Below are 27,690 nucleotides of genomic sequence, written 5' to 3'. Positions count from 1 at the left end.
TGTCTTCAAATCGCGTTCTTCTTCTTCTGAGGTAGCCTAAATCCAATGTAAGCTCAGGCGCGTCTTTCAAACTCGACGAAAAGTGAAGTGAAGTGTTTTGGTGTTTTGTTGTTGAGGTAACGAGCGCGTTCGCGTTCCATGTGGAGATTTGCATGTGAATATCTTTTGCGCGAGTGGGCGTGGCCAAATTAACTGTAATGAGCAAGCGTTTGAGAAGCTGGACATCTTGTTGGTTTTATACAAATTACTTAAACAGAAAATATTTGTTTTCGTTTTGAACCCGATCATTTAAAAGTACACACTTAAATGTTTATAAAGGTGTATGGCTCATAAATGTGTGACAAGTATTCGCTGAGTTTTGTTTCAGTTTATAGACGTGCTCAAGAAAAAAAAGTTCACCGCGACGGAGAGGCAGAACGCACACCCTGTTTATTTTCATTATTTTACAAAAGCACACTGTTTTGATTTGATTGTAAGTGGACACATACAAAAGTAGAAATATCACAGATTCTTTTTTTATATTTCTTTTTTCTGTATGACCATAAATGACGGAGTAATTTAAGTTTATAGTGCTACAATGTGGAGAAAATCCAGCAAAACGCGCCCGCGCGTTTGCCGACCTCAGAGGGTTAAATAAGAGACTATCTAGCGCTCAAATATGTTTTTTAAATCAAGTGATCAAAGTGCTCGTTGCTGCTACGATCAGTGGCGCAGATACAGTGTTTTCTCGTGTGGCTCGCGCACACGCCACACTGTCTTCACTCGGACGCGCGCTTCAATCCGTTGCGGATACTCTCTATTCGTTCTGGTGAAATCACAAAACATAATGCACACAAACGTGTCCCTGCTTGATATACAACCACTGATGAACATAATCGGTTTTGATGAGAAAAGAAAAAACTAAACGAGTACAGATTAGAACCCAGAACCTCTGACACGGTTGGCGAAAATTCTACCACTGAACCATTAAGGTACACGTTGGTCGAATAGGCGGATCTATGTATTTATACACACGAAAATTCTCGGCACTGATAACATATATTAGGCTACATCTCATTAAACATTTAGTGTCTTTTGTTTATCCTGAGGTTTTCCCGCAGCCTGCCGGATCCAGGCCGTATCCAGATCTGATGAAGGACCTGCGCCTTGACCCGATGACAACGCAGTGCTGAAGTGCCAACTAGTCTCTCACTATGGTGGATCCCTTTACCACTCTACAGATAAAGCGTCGTCGGGAAACTCAATTCGCGTATTTACCCCGAATTGATAAAATAAAATAAAATTCTGTATCAAAAATTATAAGGAAACACCAGTACTCTGTTTAGGCTTGGTTTGTAGGGAATTACAAACCTGCGCACATATATTCAAACGCACATAACTATAGAACCAATTCTTAAAGGAATAGTTCACTTTAAAATGAAAATTCTGTCATCATATACTCACCCTCATGTTGTTTCAAACCTGTATGAATTTCTTTCTTCTGCTGAACAGAAAGGAAGATATTTAGAAGAATGTCAGTAACCAGGCAGTTTCTGGGTCCCATTTGACTTCCATAGTAGGAAAAAATATACTATGGAAGTCAATGGGACCCAGAAACTGTCTGGTTACTGACATTCTTCTAAATATCTTCCTTTCTGTTCAGTAGAAGAAAGAAATTCATACAGGTTTGAAACAACATGAGGGTGAGTATATGATGACAGAATTTTCATTTTAAAGTGAACTATTCCTTTAATGCGCATGTGAACGCCATCAGCGTTTCTCACAGGTTCGCGTTTAAAGTCTGTGTAGAGAGAATGGTGTCGTCTTAGCGGCCCCTAATTTAATAACAAATGATCGTTGCGACGGAAGCGAATCAATCAAAACTAACTTTAGCTGGAAAATAACTTTATTAAAGAACCGCTATAAAGCCAAAACAATCTCTGTTACCTTAAATTATACGTTTATCTATGTAAAGCTGCTTTGAAACAATCTACATTATTAAAAGCACTATATAAATGAAGATGACTTGACTTGACTTGACTTGACTTAAACGACAAATTAAACCCCATGTAGCCTACTATTTAAATCGATTGCTGGACATCGTAATGTTATTGTACATATATCTGATTTAGCATTTTATTAGCAACCCCCCACCCCACCTGTCCCACCCACTTTTTAAAACAAAGTTACGCCACTGATTTTAAGTTGTTTCCACTGCTGATAGAAAAATGCGAGTGATGGCACCGGTGCCTCCATGTCATGCAGTGCGCGCTCCACACTCCGCACAAACACTTGGATATGCGCCTAATAATAGCGAACATTTATCTAGGTTAACGTTAGAACGACCGGGCATGTCAGACGGATAAGTCCTCTTCATGTTTAACAAATCAAATTCTGTTGCATTTTCTTGCGCCAGTTTGAAAAGGGCGGCTGGAACACAACACTTAGCCTATACAGATAAACGCCCAACGCTGGTGTTTTTCTTTAACCCTCTGGGGTCTGGGGTGTTTTTGGGGTCCTTGAGATGTTCTGACATGCCCTGACATTTGTGCTTTTTTCAGTTGCTTATAAACATATTAATGGCAAAGGTGTAAATTCACTCTATATAGCACAAACAGGACTTCCATAATATGTGAGCCACATGTATGTACATGTTTTCATTTTTGAGAGAATAATGTTTATGCATGGTTATCGAAAAAACTAAAAATTAAAGTTTCTGAAATAAGGCCACAAAACACATAATAAATATGTGGCAATAAGACTTTTGACTAATGGATGTCATCGCCTAGTGTTTTTTCTTCAAAATGATATGAAAATCATCCTGCCTAATCATCCACAAAAAAACGATACATTGATTTTAGTTTTGTGAAACACTTTTAGTTTGGAAAGCCAATATGCGGATGGGGCGTAAACGCTCCAACAGCATCATGCATATGTAGTAGTTCACACCTGGTGAGACTACGTCCCTGCATACTTAATGAGCCATTCATTCAGGTGTGTCACCTATAGCTAACTTAAATATACAAGCTTCATAAAAATGATCATTCTAGGAGAAAATTTCAGATGGCATTTAGAGGCTTTTGCATCTGAACTCTTCATATATACACACACACATATATATATGCATGCACATACATACTTTATAATCTTTTCAAAACTAGTCAACGTCTTTCAAAACTAAAGTATACATTTTATCATACGTATTTCAAAGTAAAGGATTCATTAGTTAGTTGATGACTTTATTTTTGACAAAACACATACAGTATATATTCCTCATCTCAGTATAGCAATAGAGTTTGCTAAAAGCTGTTCATTCAATACAGCAGTATTTGAAAATCGATCATATTTTGTAAAATTACATTTATATTTGCATTTATGTCAAAACCTAGACACTTTTAAACATCAAAAGGACATTTATTAATATGTATTCGTGTCAAAATGACAAATAAACAGATTTTCCTATTCAATTTTGCATGGAAACGCTTCCAAGACGCTTGCGTGTCGCGTGAAAAATAGGCGTCGGTTCTATTTCTAGAATGCACACGTTTTCCACGCGGCTCGTGCCGCGCGTCTCACACAGGCAGTGTGCAAACTCTAAACTGTTAACATGGATGGGAGCCGAAATAAAAACGGACACGCCACGCAGCTGAGACGCTTACGCCACGCATCCAGTGTTTCACCGGCCTTATCCAGCGGATGTGGGCGTTTCACAGGTTTGTATGGATCGCCTCACATTTGCGTTTGAATAGCGCGGTCTCCGTAGGCGGAGTCACATTAAAACTTAATTAGCTGAGATGAGAACGACTGACATCTCTCTCTTTACATACATATTATATAAACTGTGAATATTTGTTTTTTATAAAAATTACTTCATTTGAAAGAAGAGAATTCAAGCTTCATGCCTGTGTGACTGTATGCCTGTTTGACTGAGTATTCGCTGAGTTACAGTTCATTTTCGGACGCGTTTCAGAATTGACTTCACTGACGGAGAGTAGGCAGAACTCGCATCATGTTTATTTTTCTTTATTTGGCGAAAAGCACAACACTTTTTTTTTTATTATGAGCATACACAAAAAAAATACACACTAAACAGGATTGATTGATGTATAACACAAGCATATAAGATAAAAAATTAAAAAAAAAATTTTTTTTTTTTTTTGCACTCATACGGAAAAAAACGAGCCTATCGCGCCGGCGCGATAGCCGACCTCAGGGGGTTAAATAAATTCGTTAAGGCTTTAAAATAAATATTGTTTGTGGGCTAATTAATGCCACAATAATTTGTTTATTTTATTGGCAACTTACATTTTTCATTTTTGTTTTGCATTGGATACCATTTAAAGAATTTGTTGTGCACTGCAATGCCATCCTCCCATAGAAAGCCACGTTAAGAGTTTTCTTTATAATAAAGGGTTTCTATGGGAGGAAAACGTGTAATTAAATGCGTTGCGTTCATATTCTGGGCTCATCTGCTTTTCTGTAGGATAGTATGGTTTATTAATAAGGTGTGTACAGCATTTGATCTTTATCACTGTAGTAGCCTATTAAGCCACATTAAGCTTTTTCTTTATAATAAGGGTTTCTATGGGAGGAAAATGCTTAGCCTAATGTGCAATTAAACGCAATGTTCATATTCTGGGCTCATCTGCTAATCTGTAGGCTACACATGCTTTATTAATAAGGTGTGTACAGAATTTTATCTTTTAACATGAATGTCCATTGGGGGCTGCTATTGCTTCAGCTTTTTGAACGTAGAAGTATGATAAAGACATAATAGGTTATGCATTTTATGTGGATACAGTCATATTTTGTACATGACTACACATGTCCTTATAAGGCCTAGAACATTTGTCGTTTTAACGACATAACATCTCATTATTACAAGAAAAGATGTTGTTAAAACGACATAGCATCTCGTTATTACGACATATTATGTCGGTTTAACGACGTAACATCTCGTTATTACGACATAATTGAGTGTAAATGGCAGCAATGCGTCACCGTATCTTGTACCAGTCACACTGAGACATTTCAAATGATGAACATTTTTTGAAAATCACTTGCATTTAAGCAGATCATTATATTTTGTATATAACCATTTTGGGTAAATTGAGTGAAGGGAAGGAAGTGATGGAGAAACAACAAAGGAGAAGGATCTTCGCTCTGCAGGGTGTAGAGACTGTTAATATGCTGTGCAGACGATCAAAGTACCTGAGGTTCTTCCAGCATTACAGACGTATAATGATTGTTGTGACTGAAGTAGAAGATAAATGACTGGAAAGAAATGCTGTAACTATTGTAATACCCTTAATTTGCAACTCTATGGTTACTCCTTTTCAAGGCAACTTGTTTGTTGGAAATTTCTGTCCAGACCTACTTTTTGTGGCTGCCATTCTCTTACCCCTACACCTCCCTCAGCCCGCATCTAAAGCATCTTTATCCATTAGCACAAGCCCATAATCTATTTCCATGTGTAACCCATATGAAACATAGGGCTACTAAAACCATATATGTTGTTTAGAGGTGTAGTTCTATGTTGTCCCACCAGAGAGCGCAATACACTAGAGTGTCATAAACAGACTGTATCAGGATTGGTAGAGAGTGCTACGCACAGTTTTCATGTCTTGGTAGATCTCTTCCTGAAACGTCCTGAAACCGCGTGTAAGCTGTGAACAATTGCTGGTATGTAACGCAACATAATAGTGTGAAACTTTGATTATACACACGTATCTACACTGATAAGCTCCTTCATTAGTAGAGCATCAACTGTGAGCACGAGAGGAGCAGCCTCAGTCGGGTTGTTGCTGTTTGAAACTCCGGTTGTTGTTTTTTTGTTTTTTTGACTACTATGAGAGAAATAGACGAATCAAAGATGGCGAGCCCAGCCCAGAGTGACGGTGGATGGTCGTGAGAACGGTGTGGTCAGCCGTGGGACCAGCCACCGAGGACGTCGGACTAGCTTCGTTCAGACAGGATACAGATAAGAATACACTTACGCTATTAACTCTACCCGGGTAGTAGTAGTGGACTTTATACACACAGACAAAAGGACCAGGAACTGAACTCTGAACTCAATTTCATACTCCTTAACTTAAAGTAGCATTGAGCTGAAGTGTCAGCTGACACAGACAATTTCTTTCCTTTTATTATTGAAAGAGCTCTATTTTTGTTTTATTTTATTTTCATTATTGGTACATTACAGCACTGTGTTCATTGTTGTGTTTCCTGAGGCAATAAAACTGTCGACTGTTCAATTCAATAATAACTCTTTTGTGAGTCACTCAAGGCAGACCACACCCTGGACCTAGGTAGATGTTAGTTGCCCTGTTCTGGTATTGGTTAGCACTAGGGGGCGCTACACATGCATCTATTAGCTCATTGAGTGCCTATTTGCCACTCACAGTACAGCCTTGAGACTTGGCCAAGCACTTTGCTCTCCGCTGGCACTGTTTGCAAAATAATCACCATATCAAAGTTTCGCCCATTGAACATATCGAGCAGCAAAATTCAGATATAAACTAAAACTATATATTAAACAGAATGGTACTTTCATACAATATGACTTCCATCTGTATAAAAAAATATGCAACAAAAATCTGATATATGACAACAAGTAAATAAAATGTAGAGGGAGTGACCTTTAGGTATACTGTCTGTGGTATTGTGTTTCTGTCTGTACTGTATTGAGTAGACTTTTTATTTAAAATTTTGTGATTATGTTTGCACTCTGATTTTATTCTGTGCTCCTCTAATTATGAGTCATCTGTGTTTCCACAGTTATCAGAATTTCCCTTGTTTACGGTTGGAGTTGTTTGATCGTCCGCGAGAGCTGAGGCCAGCGCTTAGTACAAGAACCGCAGGGGCCAGTGTGTCCAGCAGCCCTGCCCTGCTGGCCAAAAGAACCAAACAGGTGAAGATTGTTTACATGATGTTATAGTACCAGATTACTGGAAATTCTGAAATGCTATCATTTATGGTCCAAACTCAGATTTGATTTGATTTTTAAACCTGTACATTGTTCTATCCTACTTCCGTTACAAATTTGCGAGGACAAATCTCAAACTGGCTTATCCACCTGGCACGCTATTGGCAGGTTGAATCCAATCCAATTCCTTTAACCTCTCGACGATGCTCAATGGCTTCTTTAGTTTAGCAAACAAATCGCTCAAGTGGTTGTAAATACCACTCACTTTAATGTTTTTTTTTTTTTTGCATAACCTGCAAAAATAGCTCTATGCCATTGCTGCTTCTGCAAACCAACACGTTTCCTGCCTGGAGTTTTCACTGCAAAGTACGTCAACTGGATCGTTGGTCTGATTGGTTGAAGGACTATCCAATTGCGTACAGAGTCATTTGAACTATGCCCGTTGATCACGCCTCTTGTGCAGTAGAAAATACAGAGCAGCAGATTCCCCAGACTATTGTTCAATCTTAAAAGATTGAGCTTGGTCTGGTGATAGCCAGACTAATTAAAAGGGATAGTTTCCCCAAAATTTTAGGTTATGTAGTAACCATTTTTTTTTTAAATGTTTTGACTAATTGTCAGGGATGTATGAGACAGATGCAATTGCCAATGCAGTAAGGTGAATTTATTAGCCAAACACAAATGGGAACAGCAGGCAAAGCCAGTTAAACACTGGTAAGGAGAGTCATGGGTATCCAGGCAACAATCAGAGCCGCAAACAGACAGTCCATAAACACGACCCAAACTTGTTCGAGTAGCAATCATCCACACTGGAACAGGACTGAGGAACAACTGAGAACTGGAACACAACACCCGAAAAACACCAAACTTCAGACAACACAGAACAGAAAAGGCACAGGTTAAGGCCTTGTCCACACGGACACGGGTATTTTTATAACCGTGACTTTTTTTACGCGGTTCGGCCGTTCGTCCACACGGAAACGCAGTATCAGGTCACTGAAACCGCACATTTTTGAAAACCCCTGCCAGGGTGAGGATTTTCAGAAACGCCGGTTGCAGTGTTGTCGTGTAGACAGTAAAACCGGGGTTTTTGCTTCTGATTCAGGCTTCTGATTGGCCAACGTGGCTTAACGATCGCCGCCTGCTGGTGTGGCATGCTCTTGACAGCGTTTGATAGCGTGTTTTTTGCATTTTCATGTAGGCAGAGATTTCTTTTAAACCGAGCATGTGTGGACGGGATTTTTTTTTAAAACGCAGGAGGAAAAACTCCGGTTATAAAAATACCCGTGTCCGTGTGGACTAGGCCTAATAAGTAGAGTCGTGCTAATGAGGACCAGGTGATACAGATGACTCAATCAGCACTCACGAGAACAGAGAGCGAGAGAGAGAACAAATGAGTCAGTGAACCTGAAAACCGTGACACTAAGTTGTACAACTTCGATGCTTAATTCTATATTTTTTTCCAACCATGCAATACTAAAGGAATAATAATTATTATTTTTAAAAAATGCTGCATAAGTAAGTAAGTGTAAAAAACTGGGTACACGGGTTTGATTTGTCGAGTTGTTAGTTACACTTGTTTCTTGCAGCTAAAGTCTATTTAACAAGAGAATGCCCTTTGATAGCCATCTCTGAAACTCAAACACCTTTTTCCACACAGGAAATCAAATTGGCCTACAAGTTGGCAAAGCGTTTCTATTCCAATCCACCCCAATGGGCAAAGTGTCTGTTTAGTCACTGCTACAGTCTGTGGTTCATCTGTCTTCCTGCCAGCATGCGTACAGCCCAGTCCAAACCACGCGCCATGCAGCAGGCCTTCAATGTTCTGCTCAAGATGAAGAGCTCTGAGGTGGAGGTGCTTGATGAGGTGCGTGGACACAATATTTGACAAAAATACATCTGTTTTATTTAGGGATGCACCGATACCACTTTTCCCAGAATGAGTCCGATACTGATACTTTCATTTTTGGTACTCCCTGAGTACTGAGACCTGTATTTTCATTGCATTTATATTTTTTTATTTAAATATAATAATTATAATAAATAATTATATTATTTAAATAATTAAAATATAGTAATTTATTCTGGGTAGAGAAACCAAAAGAATAAATCATATTAGTTGACTATAAAGATAAATGGATCTAAAAATAGATGTTTCCTTCAGCTGTTTTCATGCTTAATTATGCCTGTTAAAATGTATTGTACGAGCTTCTGTTATTGTTATGTTTTATTCACTCTACATTCTATTGCTCTATCGGATTTCATCTACGGCGCACATTTCGAGCAACTCCAGTGCAGCGGCACAGTAATCACATGACATTTTCCTGTAATAATGTACCACGTTATACATAAATCACGTAACAGTTCATGTTTTACTAGGGCATATACAATATACAATTTAGTTTTAATCCATCTGCCGCGTGTTTGCTGAGTGAGCGATCAGCAATCAAGCGTATCCAACAAAAGTGTGCGTGCTCTGTCTATCTCTCTCTCTCTCTCACTATCCCTCTCCTTACCATCAAGTAATGTTAGCAATAGATGCATCTTTTTACTTTCTTTACTATTGACATATCTGATCAGACCACAAACATTTCAGCGAAGTCTGTGAGAAAGGAATGACACGCTTACATGCCTGTGTCGCTGCACTCTTAATCTCCTTATTAGCTCACACACCGCGGCTATACAGGCGTGAATATGAAATATATGTTTAATATTCTATTAATTAGATACATTTACTTCATAGACATCTTTAATTTCTTATATATCCATTTCTCTGTTTGTTCTGTTGTCTGTGTTTCTTTGTCTGGTGTCAGTGTTTGATATATGAACACTGTCCTGTACACGCTGTGTGGTATCAGTTTTTTTTTTCAGAGTATAATTCACAAGCACAATATGGTACATCCCTAGTTTTATTATATACCTTATTTATATTACTGTATATATCAAGAAGGTAATGCCTGTGTATAAATGTTTTTAACCCTCTGGGGTCTAAGGTGTTTTTGGGGTCCTTGAGATGTTCTGACATGCCCTGACATTTGTGCTTTTTTCAGTTGCTTATAAACATAGTAATGACAAAAAAAAATTACACACTATTTAGCACAAACAGGGCTACCATAATATGTGAGCAACAAGAATGTACATGTCTGCATTTTTGAGAGAATAATGTTTATGCGTGGTTATTGAAAAAACTAAAAACTAAAGTTTCTGAAATAAGGCCATAAAACACATTCTAAATATGTGCCAATAAGACTTTTGTCTAATGGATGTCATCGCCTAGTGTTTTTTCTTCAAAATTATGTGAAAATCACCCTGCCTAATCCTTCACATAACACAATACATTGATTTGAATTTTGCAAAGCACTTTCTGTTTGGAAAGGCAATATTCGAGTGGGCGTCGACGATCATGCATATGTAGTGGTTCACACCTGAGGACCGCATACTTAATGAGCCATTCATTCAGGTGAGTCACTGAGCCACAAGAATCCAAGAGCAACAGTTGGAAGCATCTCAATTCTTTTTTATTTTTCCACATATTGTGCTTGTAAATTGGCCTATAATATCCAAGGAAAACATGTCTAGTAATTGTGCAGTTAATTCTCATACTGTATTTTCAGTTTTGGAATATTTATCCTCTCCCCAAATTTGTCACTAATAAAACACAATAAAAATTATTTAAAGAAAAGGCTTATATTTACCTTTTAATAGTTTGTTTACATCTACCTTGTAAATATTTCAATAAACAACAATTCAAGTGTAATCTTTCTTTGTAAAAACTAAAGTATACATTTTATCATACATATTTCAAAGTTAAGGATTTGATTGATTATTTGATTATTTTTGACAAAAAATTGGCAAATAAAAGCTTATTTGAGGTGGCAGATATTTTACAGTAAAAATGTATAATCTATCCAAAACTAATCAACGAAATGTTGTCTTTCATATGTCTGTAACATAGGTCTTTCATTTTTATTATAAGAAATATAAATGTTAATTTGCAGTTTAATACGTTGCTTATACAAATATATATATATATATATATATATATATATATATATATATATATATATATATATATATATATATATATATATATGCATACACACACACATATATATGTGTATATATTTATACACAAAAATAAATTTGATTTATATTTTTTATATACATTTTTTTTTCCACAAATTGTGCTTGCAAATTGTATAATATCCAAGGTAAACATGTCTAGTAATTGTGCAGTTAATTCTCATACTGTATTTTCAGTTTTGGAATATTTATCCTCTCCCCAAATTTGTTACTAATAAAACACAATAAAAATTATTTAAAGAAAAAAATTATATTTACCTTTTAATAGTTTGTTTACATCTACCTTTTGAGGGACATTTTCCATTATTATTATTATTCCTCACAGCGCTGCGAGACGGTGTAAACAAGTAATGATCTGAATAAACTTGTGTTTTCTCGAGCTGATATGGGGCTCGAGAAAACACAGCCCCTCACAGGTTTGCGCCGTGGATTCCCGCGAGTCAGACGCGGATACTGTGTTTGTTTTAGGCTCGCGCAGTCTTCACTCGGACGCGCGCTTCAATCCGTTGTGGAGACTCTCTTTTCGTTCCAGTGAAATTAAAAGACAAAATACACACAAACATGTCTCTGCCTGATATACAACCACTGATAAACATAATCTGATTTGATATAAAAAAAACTAAAAAAAAAAAAAAAAACGATATGAGTGCGGATCCGAACTCAGAACCTCTGACACGCTAGGCAAATGTTCTACCACTAGACCACTTGAGTACACGTATTTACTCACGTGAAAACTCGGTGTTTTCAAGGCATAGATCGGGGGGGGGCGGGTGCGAAGCATAGATTACCTAAACTATTTACCATGTGAATAGCGCCGGGGGCGTGGCGGCCGCAGCTCATTTAGAGATAATGAAGGGAGAAGGAAAAACGGTACCTCTCCTTGCTTTCAAACGGATTACATGAGTTGAAAACATTTGTTTTTTATATTAATTACTTCATTTAAAAGAAGAGATTTCAAGCTTCATAAAGACATATATCACGTGCCTGTGTGAGAAGTATTCGCTGAGTTATGGTTCATTTTCGGACGCGTTTCAGAATGGACTACACGGACAGAGAGAAGGCAGAACTCGCTCCGTGTTTATTTTTCTTAATTTGGCGAAAAGCACAACACTTTGTTTTTATTGTGAGTATACACAAAAATAATACACATTTAACAGAATCGATTGATGTATGAAACTCCTATGGAAAATCAAAGTCAACAGAGTATTTATGAGTTTCTTTTACACTGATAAAAAAAAAAGCGAGCTGGTATCGCCGGCGATACCGCCGACCTCAGGGGGTTAAAGTTTGCAGCATTTATTCAATATTCAATATAAAATATAAAATTTGTGAATGGATTCTGATCTCTTATTTATTGTTGGTCCCAATTCGCTTTTCACACTACTTTTTATAACCCAGTGCAGGCTGCTACTAAATATAAGCTATAAAATATAAGCAGCTAAAATTATTTGGAACATAGCAAATGTCAGTAAAAGTAAATTAGATAATATCTGGGATGCTTTTTCATTCTCTTTGCATGTTTTAAGTTAACTGCGGCCTGGATCTGAGTTGGCTGGTTAAGGTGGTTTCTTTAAAGAAGAAAACAGAGTATTTTAGTGTGGTAGAAATTCCCCTACGAACATGACTTAAGTTAAACCAGGTTTCCCCGACACCTACAAATTTATACTCTACTGGCATCTCCACTTCAACACCTTCAAGTGTTCCCCTTCAGCATCAGCACTATCACTTGAGAATAGAAATAAGATCTATAGTGCTCCTCCACTAAACACTATCACTTGAGAATAGACGTAAGATCTCTTGTGTCTAGCCTGCTGTACAGCACCAGTAATCAGACAGACTACAGACAATGCCTTTTGAATATGCTTTAATCATGTCCTGGAGGATCTCTGACCAATTTCAGAGAGAATCCCTCCCAACAAAAAGGGTACAACAGTTTTTATAAAACAGAAGCATGAAAAAGGTGACATGTTTCATTACATAATTTTTCTCCAATATGATTGGTTCTTCATGTGTATAATTCAGCAACCCTTCTGTTACTAGGTAAAAGCAAATCTGGGTTTCTTGATCACTTCACCTTGTTACTCAAGTAATAAGGTTATATATTCTTTTTATATATATATATATATATATATATATATATATATATATATATATATATAGTCTTGTTTCCCTTTTGTTATATTCAGACACACTAATTTTGGCCCAAGTGCTAGGGACATTTAGTTTTCAAAAGAATAAATGTTATTCCTGCAAGAAAAAGAAAGATTAGTTATGATTAATTAAAAAATTCCTTCACACTTAGATTAACTCGACACATCATATGCAACCCTGTCCACCACCCAATGGGGTTTCGCGATGATTCATCGCCGACGAATAGGCTCTCTTCATTTTTGCGGTTCCGTTAGCACCACAACCTTAAAGGTACACTCCCCAGTTTTCACATGACTTTTGTTATAGCCTTCATGAGCAGATGTTGAGGGCCATTAAATATATGAGGAGCTCTTTTCCAAAACGCGATAAATCCATTTCAGTAGTTTTCAGGAAAATGAAATTGTTTACCTAGACCCACACATTTTGTAAATATTCCATTTATCCTGTTAAAATGTTGTTTTTTTTTTTTTTTTTGCTCAGTCTGAACATGTTGAACAATGATTATTAAATCAAACAACAATATTGTTGATGATAAATTCAGTTTTTTTTTTTTTCATTTCAAAACTCTATAAATCCATCAATTTTTTTCCCCAAAACGCTATAAATCCATCAATTTTTTTCCCCAAAACGCTATAAATCTTTTTTTTGTTTGTATTTTTTAAAAAGTCTTTTGTCTTTTATTTTTTGTGTTTGCATTTATGAGGAAAAAACAATGTTATGTGACAGTTCTCCATCACGGACGTGAGCGCTCTGAAAGCTGCACTAAAAGACTTTCAAACTTTCACAGAGACCTCAAACAGAAAGCACAAACCTTTCTTTAAAATTGGCGTTTATCGCGTTTTGGAAAAGTGCTCTTCATATATTATCTTTATATTTAAATATTTAACAATTATTGATTAGGCCTATAATATGCTATTAGCCTACATCAAATGTTCAATTATTTATTATATGTTTTCTTTAGATGACATTAGTTATAGAAGCAGGCTACATCTAACTTTTAAGTTTGTCAGAATTTGCTCAAAAGCAGCTTTGATAAATTTTTCATGCGAGCCGTGCCCCGTTCCGAACTAAACTGCCGGTTATAACTGGAGGTTTTGCAAGAGTGTCGTGAGCTCATTGACGTATTGACAGCTCGTAATTGTAATGGGAGCGCTTTTTGCTACTGTTTATGTCCCATTGACAATTTGAAAATAAGTTTTGTTTTTCATGCTGTTAAGAGGATCATCGGCCAATTACACACTGCAGTAGAGATGCGCGGATCAGTTCTAACGTCACCCGAATCAGCTGTGAAAGTGCGCAGCTCTGAATGCACGAGCTATGCATAGCGCGCCGCACACACAAGTTGCCTGACAGTTTTACCGCTTGTTTTGCTATTGTTGCGCTTAGCAAGTTAATGGTACATTTCGGAGATATCAAGTAGCTATACAAAGTCTCACTAAACATTCGCACACATCACACACAAAACAATGACGATGATGAATGTTATTTTTTATTAATCGACCAACAGATTATCGACCGTCCGCAATATACATAGATATAAATCACATTGTCAAATATTCGCGCAACTTTTGAGCTCAAATTATAAAAAAAGAAGTGCGTTCATCTTTTGCATGACGCGGGCCATAAAATTTATGCCGATGGGCCGGATGCGGCCCGTGGGCCGCCTGTTGAGTATCTGTGGCCTATAGTTTCCATTCATTATGACGTTATGAAATGAAATTGGAGTAAAAACATGAAGCCTAATGTTTGCCGCATTTTGCTTTTCAAACGCACAGCGAGAGTGACTCAAACTCACAGGGCGTGCAGAGAACATATTTCAACATGTTTCTGTCTATATAACATATATTAAAAAAATAATATATATATATATATATATATATATATATATATATATGTGGCCATACGTGACTACGCCACTCCCACTTATCTGAAAGGTGTGGGAGAACCTATTTACCCACCAGACTAAAGACTTTCCCCGCACTAGTGTCAATCAGAAACAAGCTGGAGGCTGATGTGCAAAAGCGATACAAAAATAGTTTATTGACAATCACATTAAAATTGTATTTCCCTTTTTTTTGTTTCTTGTTTATTACCAGTACTACTAGGTCAAAGACTACGACTATCGGTTACCATGGGTCCACAACATATAGCGAACTATAGGGAATAGATGGGCAGCACGCAAATCCTGGTGCAAAATGGGGAACCACTTTTTTTTTAACAAACAATTTATTCTATAGGCCTACTATGCTACACTTCCACAGCAAACGTGACAGCACGGCATTAACTTGTGTGTCTCCCACGACAAACCACAGCATTCCCAATAAGAATCACAGCAGCAAAAAGGTCACCTTATCACATCCAAGGAGTGCCCGCTGTCCACCTCAAATCCCGAGTCAAAGCATAGGCTGGGATTTACACATACAAATAAATTAATAATGCACATGAAGAACAACCCAGAGGAGATACTGTTGTGGTGGATTACCCCACCATATTGCACAATGCCCAATCCCAAAAGAGAAAAAAAAAAACTTTACAACTGCCCTCTTAAAAAGAGGAAGTGCACTTCTGTCCCAGCACTAATAATTAGACACGGTATGATACAAAAGCTAAAACACATAATGATTCACAGTATGGGAAAACAGTGGCTGCGACGTCCTACAAAATCCACAATCAATCAACGGGCCTCGAGGCCAAAGGGCTTCTAATGTGCGCGACTCCGTCACTGAAGCCAGACCCAGAGAAATCACAGGTTTTACGAGGAGATCCGCCCAAGCACACACTGCCAGCTCAGCATTTGCGATGCAGCTCCCAAAGCTTATCTTGGTGGGGAGACAGTATCTACGAGAACGGTTAGTAATGCCAGTTACGGTTCAGTCGCCAGTTACGTTCAGTGATAAAGCCGACGTTGTGTTTATATGTTGCCGCTGATTCGGGCCACTCTCCAAAATCACTGCACACCAGTGCACAAATCCCGCATGTACTCGCTGAAAATCGCGTTTCCACTCCTGTCCACTCCCCCTGCCTGACAGCTGAATCCAATGCGCTATTCTACCCCAACGGACGTCATCATTTATGCTGCGTGACTTTGGGTAATGAAGTCCCACTGGCTATATATATATATATATATATATATATATATATATACACACTCACCTAAAGGATTATTAGAAACACCTGTTCAATTTCTCATTAATGCAATTATCTAATCAACCAATCACATGGCAGTTGCTTCAATGCATTTAGGGGTGTGGTCCTGGTCAAGACAATCTCCTGAACTCCAAACTCAATGTCAGAATGGGAAAGAAAGGTGATTTAAGCAATTTTGAGCGTGGCATGGTTGTTGATGCCAGACGGGCCGGTCTGAGTATTTCACAATCTGCTCAGTTACTGGGTTTTCATGCACAACCATTTCTAGGGTTTACAAAGAATGGTGTGAAAAGGGAAAAACATCCAGTATGCGGCAGTCCTGTGGGTGAAAATGCCTTGTTGATGCTAGAGGTCAGAGGAGAATGGACCGACTGATTCAAGCTGATAGAAGAGCAACTTTGACTGAAATAACCACTCGTTACAACCGAGGTATGCAGCAAAGCATTTGTGAAGCCACAACACGCACAACCTTGAGGCAGATGGGCTACAACAGCAGAAGACCCCACCAGGTACCACTCATCTCCTCTACAAATAGGAAAAAGAGGCTACAATTTGCACGAGCTCACCAAAATTGGACAGTTGAAGACTGGAAAAATGTTACCTGGTCTGATGAGTCTCGATTTCTGTTGAAACATTCAGATGGTAGAGTCAGAATTTGGCGTAAACAGAATGAGAACATGGATCCATCATGCCTTGTTACCACTGTGCAGGCTGGTGGTGGTGGTGTAATGGTGTGGGGGGTGTTTTCTTGGCACACTTTAGGCCCCTTAGTGCCAATTGGGCATCGTTTAAATGCCACGGCCTACCTGAGCATTGTTTCTGACCATGTCCATCCCTTTATGACCACCATGTACCCATTCTCTGATGGCTACTTCCAGCAGGATAATGCACCATGTCACAAAGCTCGAATCATTTCAAATTGGTTTCTTGAACATGACAATGAGTTCACTGTACTAAAATGGCCCCCACAGTCACCAGATCTCAACCCAATAGAGCATCTTTGGGATGTGGTGGAACGGGAGCTTCGTGCCCTGGATGTGCATCCCACAAATCTCCATCAACTGCAAGATGCTACCCTATCAATATGGGCCAACATTTCTAAAGAATGCTTTCAGCACCTTGTTGAATCAATGCCACGTAGAATTAAGGCAGTTCTGAAGGCGAAAGGGGGTCAAACACAGTATTAGTATGGTGTTCCTAATAATCCTTTAGGTGAGTGTATATATATATACAGTACAGGCCAAAAGTTTGGACACATTACTATTTTTAATGTTTTTGAAAGAAGTTTCTTCTGCTCATCAAGCCTGCATTTATTTGATCAAAAATACAGAAAAAAATGTAATATTGTGATATATTATTACAATTTAAAATAATTGGTTTTCAATTTATTATACTTTAAATTATCATTTATTTCGGTGATGCAAAGCGGAATTTTCAGGATCATTACTCCAGTCTATCCAATGATCCTTTAGAAATCATTCTAATATGATGATTCATTATCAAAGTTGGAAACAGTTCTGCTGCTTAATATTTTTTCATAACCTGTGATACTTTTTTAGGATACTTTGATGAATAAAAAAAAGAAAAGAAAAAAAAAAGAAGCAAATGTTTTCAAGATAGAAATCTTTTATAACAACAATACACTACTGGTCAGTAATTTGGGGTCAGTAATTTTTTTCTTTATTTTTTTTTAAATAAATCAATAATTTTATTCAGCAAGGATGTGTTAAATTGATAAAAAGTGATAATAAAGAAGATTTATATTAAAAAAAAATATTTTTTATTTTGAATAAATGCAGTTCTTTTTAACCTTTTATTCATCAAATATATTAGGCAGCAGAACTGTTTCCAACACTCATTATAAATCAGAACATTAGAATGATTTCTAAAGGATCATGTGATTGACTGGATGTCACATGTGACACTGAAGACTGGAGTAATGATCCTGAAAATTCAGCTTTGCATCACCGAAATAAATGATAATTTAAAGTATAATAAATTGAAATCCAATTATTTTAAATTGTAATAATATATCACAATATTACATTTTTTTCTGTATTTTTGATCAAATAAATGCAGGCTTGATGAGCAGAAGAAACTTCTTTCAAAAACATTAAAAATAGTAATGTGTCCAAACTTTTGGCCTGTACTATATATATATATATATATATATATATATATATATATATATATATATATATATATATATATATATATATATATATATATATATATATATATATATATATGTGTGTGTGTGTGTATGTTACCGGCAAAGTGTGAAATCCCGGTATTGTATAGTATGCCTAGGCAATGTATAGAATGCCTGATGTTTTTTGGCAAAAATACATTACCTAATTCTATACATTACCTAGGCATTCTCTAGAATGCCGGATTACACACTTTGCCGGTAACATATATATATATATATACAGTGAGGAAAATAAGTATTTGAACACCCTGCTATTTTGCAAGTTCTCCCACTTGGAAATCATGGAGGGGTCTGAAATTGTCATCGTAGGTGCATGTCCACTGTGAGAGACATAATCTAAAAAAAAAAATCCAGAAATCACAATATATGATTTTTTAACTATTTATTTGTATGATACAGCTGCAAATAAGTATTTGAACACCTGTCTATCAGCTAGAATTCTGACCCTCAAAGACCTGTTAGTCTGCCTTTAAAATGTCCACCTCCACTCCATTTATTATCCTAAATTAGATGCACCTGTTTGAGGTCATTAGCTGCATAAAGACACCTGTCCACCCCATACAATCAGTAAGAATCCAACTACTAACATGGCCAAGACCAAAGAGCTGTCCAAAGACACTAGAGACAAAATTGTACACCTCCACAAGGCTGGAAAGGGCTACAGGGAAATTGCCAAGCAGCTTGGTGAAAAAAGGTCCACTGTTGGAGCAATCATTAGAAAATGGAAGAAGCTAAACATGACTGTCAATCTCCCTCGGACTGGGGCTCCATGCAAGATCTCACCTCGTGGGGTCTCCTAAGAAAGGTGAGAAATCAGCCCAGAACTACACGGGAGGAGCTGGTCAATGACCTGAAAAGAGCTGGGACCACCGTTTCCAAGGTTACTGTTGGTAATACACTAAGACGTCATGGTTTGAAATCATGCATGGCACGGAAGGTTCCCCTGCTTAAACCAGCACATGTCAAGGCCCGCCTTAAGTTTGCCAATGACCATTTGGATGATCCAGAGGAGTCATGGGAGAAAGTCATGTGGTCAGATGAGACAAAAATAGAACTTTTTGATCATAATTCCACTAAACGTGTTTGGAGGAAGAAGAATGATGAGTACCATCCCTACTGTGAAGCATGGGGGTGGTAGCATCATGCTTTGGGGGTGTTTTTCTGCACATGGGACAGGGCGACTGCACTGTATTAAGGAGAGGATGACCGGGGCCATGTATTGCGAGATTTTGGGGAACAACCTCCTTTCCTCAGTTAGAGCATTGAAGATGGGTCGAGGCTGGGTCTTCCAACATGACAATGACCCGAAGCACACAGCCAGGATAACCAAGGAGTGGCTCTGTAAGAAGCATATCCAGGTTCTGGCGTGGCCTAGCCAGTCTCCAGACCTAAACCCAATAGAGAATCTTTGGAGGGAGCTCAAACTCCGTGTTTCTCAGCGACAGCCCAGAAACCTGACTGATCTAGAGAAGATCTGTGTGGAGGGGTGGGCCAAAATCCCTCCTGCAGTGTGTGCAAACCTGGTGAAAAACTACAGGAAACGTTTGAGCTCTGTAATTGCAAACAAAGGCTACTGTACCAAATATTAACATTGATTTTCTCAGGTGTTCAAATACTTATTTGCAGCTGTATCATACAAATAAATAGTTAAAAAATCATACATTGTGATTTCTGGATATTTTTTTTTTAGATTATGTCTCTCACAGTGGACATGCACCTACGATGACAATTTCAGACCCCTCCATGATTTCTAAGTGGGAGAACTTGCAAAATAGCAGGGTGTTCAAATACTTATTTTCCTCACTGTATATATATGTTATATATATACATACATTTTAGTCTGGAACCAGTTTAACTAGTAGCTACAATGTAAAGTTTATGCAACAATAACATGCTTACTATTATGAGTGGACATGTCTTACCTTAAGAATCTTTCTCACAATCAAATCGTGTTCTTCTAATTCTTCCGAGGTAAATCCAAGGTAAACAGCACAGCACAAACACAGTCTTCCAAACTTGATGAAAAGCAGAGGAATACTGAAGTCTCTGATTCTTTGTTTAGAGGTGAGGAGGGCGTTTACAGGTCTGCGTTCCTCCACGCAGGGATTTTTAATGACCACAGATAGTCAGGACCTCGGTTTAATGTCTTATCCGAAGGAGGGCTACCAGTGGGCAACCAGTCTTGGGCTACAGGGTGATATGGCTGCTGGCTCGATAACATTTAAATTGACTCATGTATTTCTAAAAAGAATGACTTGTGTCTGTAGACCTTGGTATGACCCTACAGCAAAAACGGTGTGTTTAACAGGTGTGTTACCGTGTGGTGATGCAGTTGTGTGGTCTGTGGGGGATGCCCGTCATGGCTGTGCGTGTCTTAATGGAGATGAAAAAGGCTGGAGTTGAACCCAATGCCATTACTTATGGATACTACAACAAGGTGAGGAATGCTCACTTACTTAACATGCACTATAGCACTACACCACAGAGCACAGTGAAGACCACTCTGCCCTTACATACTGAATCTGCTAAGCTGCATGGTATTATTTTTTTAATAGTGTCTTTCTGTTACACATAACTATCTTTTTTTAGCTAGCAAAATTATGAGTTTACAACAACAAAAACACCCGGTTAAATTTGTAGATGTCAAACATTTGTCATTTTTATTTTTATTTTTTCTCTAGGCTCAGATGCCTCAGTAATGTGAGAGGTTGTTTTACATGTGATTGAAAGTCAAATTACAGAGTTCATTGTAGTGATTCCCTCTGATGCCTCTGAGCCTGAAGGCATATAAATGCAAAACTCAAGATTTGTTAAAAGATACATTAATTGAACAATCTGAAAAGGTGCATTTCAAACAATTTTACAAATGTTCATTGCCAGATGGGATTATTCCACTCGAGAGTTTATAAATTAGAATATTTTAGATATCACATAAAAGAAAATGCCTTTTAATCTTCCATCTAACATCTTGAATATTTTGCATCATGAAATGATCTGGTCCTGTTGCTCCAGTGAATGTGTTACCATGTTGAAACAATTTGTCATGGTTACTTCTGACCTGTCAATTGCTGCGTTTTGTCCAGGCTGTCCTGGAAAGTCATTGGCCAAGCCGTAACCGTAGCGGACTCTTCATGTGGACCAAAATGCGGAACCTGGTGCGAGGAGTGGTGCAGTTTAAACATGCATTGCGTGGGACAGCTCTTCATAGAGGTCCTTCTCTGATAACCACAGGTTCGAGTTCCTTCCATCCTATGCTTAATGTTTATACATTGTGGCCCTAGAGTTGGGTAGTTAGAAACAGGTTTATGTTGGGGGTGGGGTTCCCTGCCCCTCCCTCTACCTCTACTTTTAATATCCCCCTTCTGGTCTTTTTAATTTTTCATTCAACCCCAGAGGGTATACATTTTAGTCCCACTTCAGACGGAATGCATTTACATTTACCGATAATAGATGATGATGTAAGTAGTTTTCCTTCTATTAAAATATGTTACAGGTTATTGCGAGTAGAATGGTAAGTAACTAGATTAATATTGTATTATAATTTTAGGTCAAATGTTCATAAATGCCAGGTTAACACTTTTACTAGCAACTGCCATCCTCGACATCACATCCCCAACTAAGCAAGCCAAAAGCCAATGACAACAAAGGTGAAAAAGGCGACAGTGGCAAGGAACCAAAACTCCATCAGGTGGCAGAATGGAGAAAAAAAACTTGGGAGAAACCAGGCTTAGTCGGGGGGCCAGTTCTCTTCTGGCCAACAAACGAACAGTGTATGATTTATGATTCAGGCAGCATTACAGGTCAGAAGTCAGATTGGATTGGAACAATCAGAATATTATCCAGTTCCATCTGGTTGAAGATCGGAGTCATCATGGGTATGGAGACGAGTTTGTTGAGGATCAGTGCCGATGGCTGTCGTGTCGATGGGGAGAGTCTAGTTGCAACAATCTCTGCTGACACTTCAGGGATGCGTTGTGGTCGTGTCTAGGTGCAGGTCCTCCATCTGGTCTGGATACGGCCCAGATCCAGTTGACTACATCATGCGTTTGGTCATGTCTAGGCGCAGGTCCACCATCTGATCTGGATACGGCCTGGATCCGGCTGATTACAGTAAACCTCGGAATAAACAGAAAGACTAACATTAGCGTAGATGCCATTCTTCTTATGATGTAACGAGTACATAGTGTGTTATAGGAAGTGTTCCCGGTTCTGGCTGACCTAATTTATGCAGCCTAATAATCATTTAACTGATTTGAATAATAGGAATGTATAATTTTCTATGTGTATGCCAGGTTAAAGAGATGTGTTTTAGTCTAGATTTAAACTGACAGAGACAAATAAGAAATACAACAAGCATTTTAAATGTAGAATTAATTTTATTGAGTGAAGTTTGATTGTCAACATTAAACATCATAAAAAAAAAAAAAGTTACTCATATTTAGTTTAATCTTCTGTTCTTATCGTTATGAAATGACTGTGTGAAATTGTGTGTATTTTCAAACAGAGCTTTCAGCAGGTACAGCAGCAGGTGCTGATGGAGACAGACTGAGTCATGGCAGTGTAGACAGCTCAAATGAACCTATTGTAGAGGAACACATACTCTTCTCCCACGGCCTTTTAGTTGAGGGTGCTATTAACAGTCAATATAGTACAGGTATTGTTGCCTTGTGTGATTCAAATATAATGTATGTGAAATTAAATATCATTTTATTAACATTTCCATGTTTTGTTTTGTTGACTGAGTATGTTTTGTGTTTATGATTTCATAAGCTGGTCAGTCTGATCAGGGTTATGGATCTAAGGATGAGCTGCCCCAGGACCTTGCAGATGGACCTATAACCTCTGCTCCTCTGTCTACCAGCCACACCAGCAATAGCAAAGCAACCAACTCCCAAATTGGTACTGCACTGGATTGTTGTACTGTATATAGCTAATTAAAAGTTAATTGAAGTTAATGCAACTTTGAAATAATTAAATAATGCAATTGTCCTGCACTTAATGCACTTAATATTTAGCAAATATTTAACTATAATACCATTGTCATTCATGTTTATACAAATGACACCAATTTGTTTTGTGTGTAATATTTTATTCTTGTTGAGGTTCTAGGATAATTATATCACTGAAACAGAATGAAATACTGTAGATGTCAAATTGAGTGAATGCATTAACAGCATTCAGAATTAACTGTTAATTATCTTTAATCACATGCATTAATGCAGTTCCTTTTACAGCACTAGATTTTCTATTGTAATGTACATTGACTTCAGGATAATTTCTCTAAGATAGTTTCCTCCTTTTGTCTCTTTACAGGGGTTGATATTGCTAGTTCTGTGGACAGTGTTGTAGCTGTGACGGAGCCCCCTAGCCCTGCTGAGATGGCACCTTGTGTAGCCAGCATTGTTAAACTGTCCACTGAGATCCCTGTCCACTTTGACAGCACTGCAGGCAGGGGAGAAACTGGTAAGTAACTGGAAATCTATACTGATATGATTAATAATAACTTGGTACAAGTTCTTTGATGCAGCATGTTATTTTACACAAAACTTTTGTTGCCATGCCAAGTACTGATATTTCTTTCTGGACAAGCAAATTCTAGCATTTATTGAGTGCTTCCTGAAATTAAGTACCATTGCTTTCATTGTCTTCCATGTCTCCAGCAGGTGTTTGTACAGGTAAGCTCTTCATGCCTCGTAAAAAGAGTGAAGATGTCACCCTGCCTGTGGAGGATGATTCTGGAATCCCAGATTCACAGGTGTCTCAGTCTGGACAGCAGCAGAGGGTGAAAGCCTTCATGGAGCGCAGCTGCAGTTTCAGTGCGGAGAGCAAAGCCGGCATGCTACAAAAGAAGGGCAGTCTGGAGCTCAGCGCTGATCACATGGGTGCGGATGCAAAAATCCTCGCAGCAGTGTTCTCTGGCAGTCTGACCCCTCCTCCTTTTGGAACCATCGCTCCCTTTAAAGAGTTTAAGATGGAGGCTACACTGAGCCCTGCCCTCCAGGAAGATGAACATGAAGATAAGCTGGAGAAGGAGCACAAAGCATTCAGTACTACAGAAGAGAAAGTGGAGAAAAGTAGAGAGCTGGAAGATTCAGTTGATGCAGCAACACCCCAGGGTAGTGAAGGACTTGGGCGAACCATTAGCACTGGTTCCTCCTCTTCTAAAGCTGTGGAGAGGGAGGATGTTGAGGTGGGGGCAGATCCTCTGTCTCTCTTTGCCTCCGAAACTGAGGATGTAACCTCCATCCAGAGCCAGGAGTCCACACAGCCCTTTCCACTTTTGGTGTCAAGGAATCTGGCAGATGAGATTGAAATGTACATGAGTGGTAAACCTCTTAGTGGTAGATCTCCCAGCATGGAGTTGCAACAGGGATCAAATCATGAATCAATGAACTGTCCAGACTCTCCTGCAGTTAAGCAGTCTTTAGAAAGAAGATCGAGCCTTCCGATTGGTCCGGTCAAAGTGGCTAGTTCAACTGAAACACCAAAACGTAGCCCTGCCGTCACACGCTCTAAGACATTCACATTCAAGTCCCCCAAGACCCCAGGCTCTGCAGGTCAAAGGTCATCATCGCTGACCGCTCTTGTAAAGTCATCACAGAGCAGCTCACTGGGATCTGTTATCAATTCCATATCAGGCATCAAGATGGACTCTCTCCTGGTAGGGCCGAAAGTAGATATGCTTAAGTCAGGCATGAAGCAGGCAGCCAACGTGGCCAGTAAGATGTGGGATGCAGTGGCCTCAGCTTACTCCTACTCTGATGATGAGGTGAGAGACCAAAAGAAAACAAGTTGTTAGAAAATCAAAATAGGTTTTCTTAATCAGAGATCATAGTGCAGACAGATCAAAATCCGACCACATTAGACAGAAAAACTTATCTCAGGAGGAAATAGGTGAACAAAGTACCTCTTTTATGCTTTAGTAACATACTGTTTTTTTAATTCTTGATTGTGACTGCTTAACATATGTTGGTAACTTATTATTCCTTCATCGAAGCAAAAACTAGGAGACTTGAGATGGATCTTATAAGCAGAAGAGATTTATTCTTCCAAGTAGTCTGTAGTTCATCATCATCATCAAGACTAACTCAAGACAGTTGCCTCGCAAATTTATAGACATTTAGGGGGAGGGATTTACAGTGAGGTTGAACAAAGCATGCAAATTAAGTATACAGGTTAAGGAACCTGCCCCAGACTCCAGCGTGTTACCAGTCTCAATCCAATCAGCATAACCATTCAAACGCATATGTGCTAATCCAATCAGCCCAACGATTCAACGTCTGGGCTGTAGCTCTGAGTGAAACTGGGACTCCCAGAGCCATTAAAGACAATAAGGAAAAAACAGGAATTGCAACTTTGCATAGCAGAATCATTATCTCAACCTTAAACGCTTAGCAGAATCATTATCTCAACCGTAAACGCTAAATACAATATTCTTTACCGTGATGTTATGTATGGAAGCATATTTGAAAGATTTAAAATTTGTAACCCTTCAGTCCCCTCTTTGAGAGTTCTTAAAAACTCTCACAAAATACACATTTAAACACTTAAAAGTTCATTCTTGTAACTTTTGATCGTCACAGGCACATACAACTTATTCTGTGTTGTGTCTTGATTTACATGAGTGTCATAGTTCTTCTCAAAACCATAACTGTTGACACATACGATGCAGGGTGTAAAATGTCGTATAAACTACATGATTACACAGAAAACCATGTAGCATAAGAGTGGAAGTCTTGAAAGTCCATGGCGTCTGAATTGCTGTGAAGTCTGTTTCCTGTAGAGTCCATTTCCCACGTAGAGTCGCTCTGATGACTCGTCCCTCATGAGGCTTGTTCATGGAAATCTGAGGTGATGTTTTACACCAGGTTTCCGCTTGCGATGACATCATGGCGTACACACATACCTGTAACACAAGAAAACAAAGAAACGGCAGACCAGCAGTATTCATGCATAGACTTCATTCTTCCATAAGTCATTTAATCGTATAGTGGTTTTACGTCTAACTCTTATCAAAGTAAACTTCTGGTGACCATATAGTTTTTACATATAACTATATTACAGTAAACATTGTGATCGTATAGTGTTTTTTCTTTTCCTAATCTTAATTGATTCGACACCTATGGACCAGTGAGGTGGGAATAAGAGGGGGGATGAGGAAATCTTCACCACAAGGTTTTGCCCCCGAGGCCTGTTGCACTTCGGCTCTTCTCTGGGCTCCGCACTGGTCTGTGTGTCCTATTCTGTCCCTGTTGTGTGCACACTGTACAGTGTGTGAGAGAAATTGGCACATTTCCATTCTCCAGTGAAACATCAGTCCTAATAAAACATCATAACAGAGGATGGTTGTCTGACTGCAATATTCTGTGGTATAACATTTACGGCTGTGACTCTACTTAACCAGGGTTCCCCAAAAGAAGGCTGAGACAGTCACGTTCTATTAAACAAAAATCAGACTTCCATCTTTGTTGTTGTTTCTGTGGAAATTAAGCACTCACAGCCTAAATGGTTAACACCGTATCAAGTTGCCCCACGAGTTTAACGAAGAGGGAAGGGGCTGCTTCAGAATAGCAAGCAGGCTGAGCAGAAGCCTTGTTAACTTCTTTAAAATTCTTTTTGCTTTTTCTACACTCATTCATCCAATGGCCATGTTTACCACAGTAATTACAGCTGCCCTCTCTCTTAGGACGTTTGCATTTCTGTTCATTCTCTGTGTTGCCCTTAAAGGATGCTGCTGCAATTTTTACTCTTGCCTTGACATCAGAGTCTCTTTCCCAAGTAGCTAACCTGTCCAAGTTGTTTTGCAGGGTTCTACTGGACCAAGTTAATTCTAAGTAAGGCAATGCATTTTTATGTTCTGACAGAAGACCCTGAAACCATGCGCGAACGAGGGGACCATTATCCTCTAGCACCTTCTCTGAAGTGTCAGCAATTCCGCTGTAAGCTACAGTGGTCTGGCAAAATCTTTCTGTGTACTCGCATACATTTTCACCCTTCTTCTGTACCAAACTAGTGATCTTTGACCAGTCCACGTTCGGTCCAACAATGTTCGTTAACACTTTCAGAACTCCCTCTCTCAAATCATCTTTTCTGGCATTTTGAAACTCAGAATTGTTTACAGCACTTTCAAAATCATTGAATTCTGACTCAGTCAAAATCTGTGATATTAGCTGGGTGACTTCAGCTAGAGACA

The 27,690-nt window shown here is 38.5% G+C and overlaps 1 protein-coding gene across 6 annotated transcripts in view; it reads left to right on the top strand.

Moving 5' to 3' along the window:
* dennd4c (DENN/MADD domain containing 4C) overlaps positions 1-27,690 on the top strand; it is a 228,618-nt gene that overhangs the window by 134,592 nt on the left and 66,336 nt on the right. Inside the window, exons 16-23 of one of the 6 annotated variants that reach the window (XM_079866347.1) lie at positions 6,757-6,889; positions 8,565-8,771; positions 20,806-20,934; positions 21,581-21,728; positions 23,014-23,151; positions 23,268-23,396; positions 23,811-23,960; positions 24,158-25,266. In XM_079866347.1, coding sequence (XP_079722473.1) covers positions 6,757-6,889; positions 8,565-8,771; positions 20,806-20,934; positions 21,581-21,728; positions 23,014-23,151; positions 23,268-23,396; positions 23,811-23,960; positions 24,158-25,266 — 2,143 coding nt within the window. Of the gene's footprint in view, positions 1-6,756; positions 6,890-8,564; positions 8,772-20,805; positions 20,935-21,580; positions 21,729-23,001; positions 23,152-23,267; positions 23,397-23,810; positions 23,961-24,157; positions 25,267-27,690 lie in introns of all 6 variants that reach the window. The other 5 variants (XM_079866346.1, XM_079866345.1, XM_079866349.1 and 2 more) reach the window with 5 other exon arrangements.

The sequence above is a fragment of the Squalius cephalus genome (assembly GCF_949319135.1).
Source record: "Squalius cephalus genome assembly, chromosome: 3".
NCBI classification, from domain to species: domain Eukaryota; kingdom Metazoa; phylum Chordata; class Actinopteri; order Cypriniformes; family Leuciscidae; genus Squalius; species Squalius cephalus.
This window is presented reverse-complemented; position numbering and strand designations above follow the sequence as displayed.